The 3676-nt window shown below is 31.9% G+C and overlaps 1 protein-coding gene across 1 annotated transcript in view; it reads left to right on the top strand.

The window, feature by feature from the left end:
• LOC106470951 (caveolin-1-like) overlaps positions 1-2708 on the top strand; it is a 57728-nt gene extending 55020 nt beyond the window's left edge. Inside the window, exon 4 of the mRNA XM_013931529.2 lies at positions 1597-2708. Coding sequence (XP_013786983.1) covers positions 1597-1707 — 111 coding nt within the window. The 3' untranslated portion in view covers positions 1708-2708. The remainder of the gene's footprint in view (positions 1-1596) is intronic.
• Positions 2709-3676: the final 968 nt, after the last annotated feature.

Here is a 3676-nt window from a genome sequence, read left to right as displayed (position 1 = left end):
GTCAAAATTCACATTTTAGTAGGTCAATGACCCGAAGCACAAGGCCAAAAAACACGCTAGAGTGGTTTCAAAAGATGAAAGTGAATGTTCTGGAGTGGTCCAGTCAAAGTCTTAGAAAATTTATGGCGAGACTTAAAAATTGCAATCCATTAACGATCCTCAACGAACTTGTCAGAATTGGAGTAATTTTGCCAGGAAGAATGAACAAAAATTACACTATCCCATTGTGCAAAGATGGTAGAGACTTATCCAAAATGACTGACAGCAGTAAGGTGCTACCAAATGTGCTTCCACCAAGTACTGACTTAGGGAGTTGAATACTTACACAATCAGCAAATTTCAATTTATATATTTTATTTGCAGGTTTTGCTGACATTCAACTTCTATCACACATAACAGTGTTAAGTTTGATCATTAGAGTTTTGAATAAAAACAAGTTCATTAAAATGTGACATTATTGGTTGTGGATGAATACTTTTGTAAGGCTCTGTAATTCTATTCAATGACTGAGAGATTGGAATAAGAATATGTAGTCAATAGCGGAACAATGGTTGGGTTAAGAATATTTAGTTTAAAAGTGAACAATTGTTGGAATAATAATATTTAGCTAAGAATAAAACAATAGTTTGTGTGTTTGAGCACAAAGGTACACAATAGACTATCTGTATTCTGCCTACCAAATTTTAGCGTTGTACGTCCTTTAACTAACCCTGACCCACTGGGGGACAACAATTGTTGGAATGAGAATATTTAGTTAATAATGAATAACAGTTGGAGTGAGGCCGTACATCTTAATTGCAAATAAGACATAAAAAATATTTACTTAATGCTGCCTTATAAAAGTATAAAAAACGTTCAGCGTATTTTTTTAAAATTAAACAGCCAGGTTCTCTAAGTGTTATTTTGTAAAAACATTGCATGACAAAATCAAAGTGACTAACACTTCGGGATAGACGTTCTATTGTTATGTACATCATCCATGTATACTCTTTTTTATTGTACCTTTAAATACATATTATACAGTCACACTGTGTTCTTTCTGTAGTTAGTTAACTGAGTCTGACCATTTCTTATTGCAGAAAAAAAGTGAAACATTTTTAGTGGTTTAGGAAATATTAAATATGTGACGATATAATGCATCCGAGGAACAATATAAAAGTAGCAAGCTATTAAAACTGAAATGATAGTTTTTGCTTATATATATATAAATCCTCCGATGGGTCAGCGGTAAGTTTAGGTATTTATAATGCTAGAATTGGGATTCGAATCCCGCGGTGTGCCGCGCGTATATTTTGTAGTTTTTTACTAACGCAATAACAACTTGCAGATAAAGTATGAATAAATCTAAGATAAGATAAAGTATGAATAAATCTAAGATAAGATAAAGTGTGAATAAATCTAAGATAGATAAAGTGGGAATAAATCTAAGATAGATAAAGTGTGAATAAATCTAAGATAAGATAAAGTGTGAATAAATCTAAGATAAGATAAAGTGTGAATAAATCTAATATAAGATAAAGTGGGAATTATTTCTCTAGAAAGTCTTAAGAGTATGAGAAATGCACGAAGTTAAATTTTCCTGCACTGTGTTCACAGGTATGGAGCGGAGTTATTCGTACTGCACTGGACCCTTTATTTCAATCTTGTGGCCTATGTCTTGGGAATATCAGCACGACTGTCACTTCAACCCGTCAAGAAATACCATGAAAAGTCTCTAGAGAGCTGGAAACTTTGCCGAAACTTAAATAAGAAAATATTCATAATTTTATACTGTAGTTTAAGCATTGGTGTTTCTATTTCAGTCAGAAAAGCTAAGAATATCTTGTGAAAATATTAATTAAATTGGCTTAGAGGCATACAATACATCTTTACTATGAAGACAATTGTTACACGGTAAGATTACCATTAGTGAGTAAAATGTCAAGGTAAATTGTTTTATTGGTATCAGCTTCAGTATTTACCTTGTAAAAGCTTTTATGATAAATACAGTATTCATTCAACAATTTTACCTCAAGCACTGCAACAAATCAATACTTCCAGTATAAATATATTTTTATAGTGAATTTCTAAATTGAAGAAACCCAGTTTTTATTTCTGTTAAAAAAAATATAATATTCCTCATCCACAAAACATTGATTGTCATTTTACTCCTTTGGAAACATGCAGTCATTCTTGATTTCATGTTTTGACTCCTTTGGAAACATACAGTCATTCTTGATTTCATGTTTTGACTCCTTTGGAAACATGCAGTCATTCTTGATTTCATGTTTTGACTCCTTTGGAAACATGCAGTCATTCTTGATTTCATGTTTTGCATTTTTGCGTCCAGCGGAAGATCCGATATTTTTACGTGACACTTCCCGTAATACTTGTGAAAATCACAAGTAATTTTATGTGAAGCTTTATTAACTAAACTTATGTCTTTTTTTTTATTGATAATTTGAAAATTGTATTGTTTGAACTTCGTCAAATTCGTGGGTATATCTTGTACTTTAGCGACAATAGAGGTAAGTACTTCAATAGAATTATCGTTATTTACTACGTTTCAGATAATTTTGTTTAGTACAGCGCTGATGTTCTTTAAGATGTCACAATAATTACCTTAGTGTGCAAGCTCTTTTTCATTACTCGTTTGATATATTTCAAAGCTTTTTTCGCTTTGTAAGGTCATTTTTATGTGAAGAAATAAATTTGAGATTTTAATAATATTTTATCGTTTTTTTATTTAATATGGCGCAATATTGTTGTGTGTAAGAAGTTATGGGTGAAATTCTCCTAGAAACAATACAAACGCAAGGGCTTGAAGTGTCTGAGAATCTGAAATAAATATCCATGTTAAAATTTGTACTCACAATAAGAGCCAATTTTCACTGAACAAGCATTATTTTCCCTCTAACAGGAACAGTTATAAACATGCATATATATATACTGAAAATAAATATAATTACACATTGGAGAATATTTGTAGGGATGGATGAAAGTAGATGTACCCAGAAGATCATGATTTAATTTGAGGATATACAGCAACAAAGCGACCTCAAAATCATCCAATGTCATTTTTCAGCTGTTTTGATATTACTAAACCACAAAGAAATGAAAATATAATACAATGTATCTGAAATCGGGTTGTAAACTACAAAAAAATATTATGTTACAATACAAAAAAACTTCTTAGTTGGCATCTTTTGAAACCTGTTTGTAAAGAAGCAAATCATATTTCTTACTCTTTCTACTCTAAACGGCAGTTTTCTTGGAGGTGGTTAAAGTCTATAGAATTATCAGTCTTTGTTTTATACATCTTTTGATATTTCACCCAAGTTCAAAATCATTGTCTTTGATTGGATTAGATGTTGCACTCAACTTTCTGGTCGTTGCTTTTAATTGAGTTTCGCCCTTCACCCAAGTTCCAGATCATTGTCATTGATTGGATTAGGTGTTGCACTCAACTTTCTGATCGTTGCTTTTAATTGAGTTTCGCACTTCACCCAAGTTCCAGATCATTGTTATTGATTGGATTAGATGTTGCACTCAACTTTCTGGTCGTTGCTTTTAATTGAGTTTCGCACTTCACCCAAGTTCCAGATCATTGTTATTGATTGGATTAGATGTTGCACTCAACTTTCTGGTCGTTGCTTTTAATTGAGTTTCGCACTTCACCCAAGTTCCAGATCATTGT

This window comes from Limulus polyphemus, unplaced genomic scaffold (genome assembly GCF_000517525.1).
Source record: "Limulus polyphemus unplaced genomic scaffold, Limulus_polyphemus-2.1.2 Scaffold4317, whole genome shotgun sequence".
In the NCBI taxonomy this organism is placed as follows: domain Eukaryota; kingdom Metazoa; phylum Arthropoda; class Merostomata; order Xiphosura; family Limulidae; genus Limulus; species Limulus polyphemus.
This window is presented reverse-complemented; position numbering and strand designations above follow the sequence as displayed.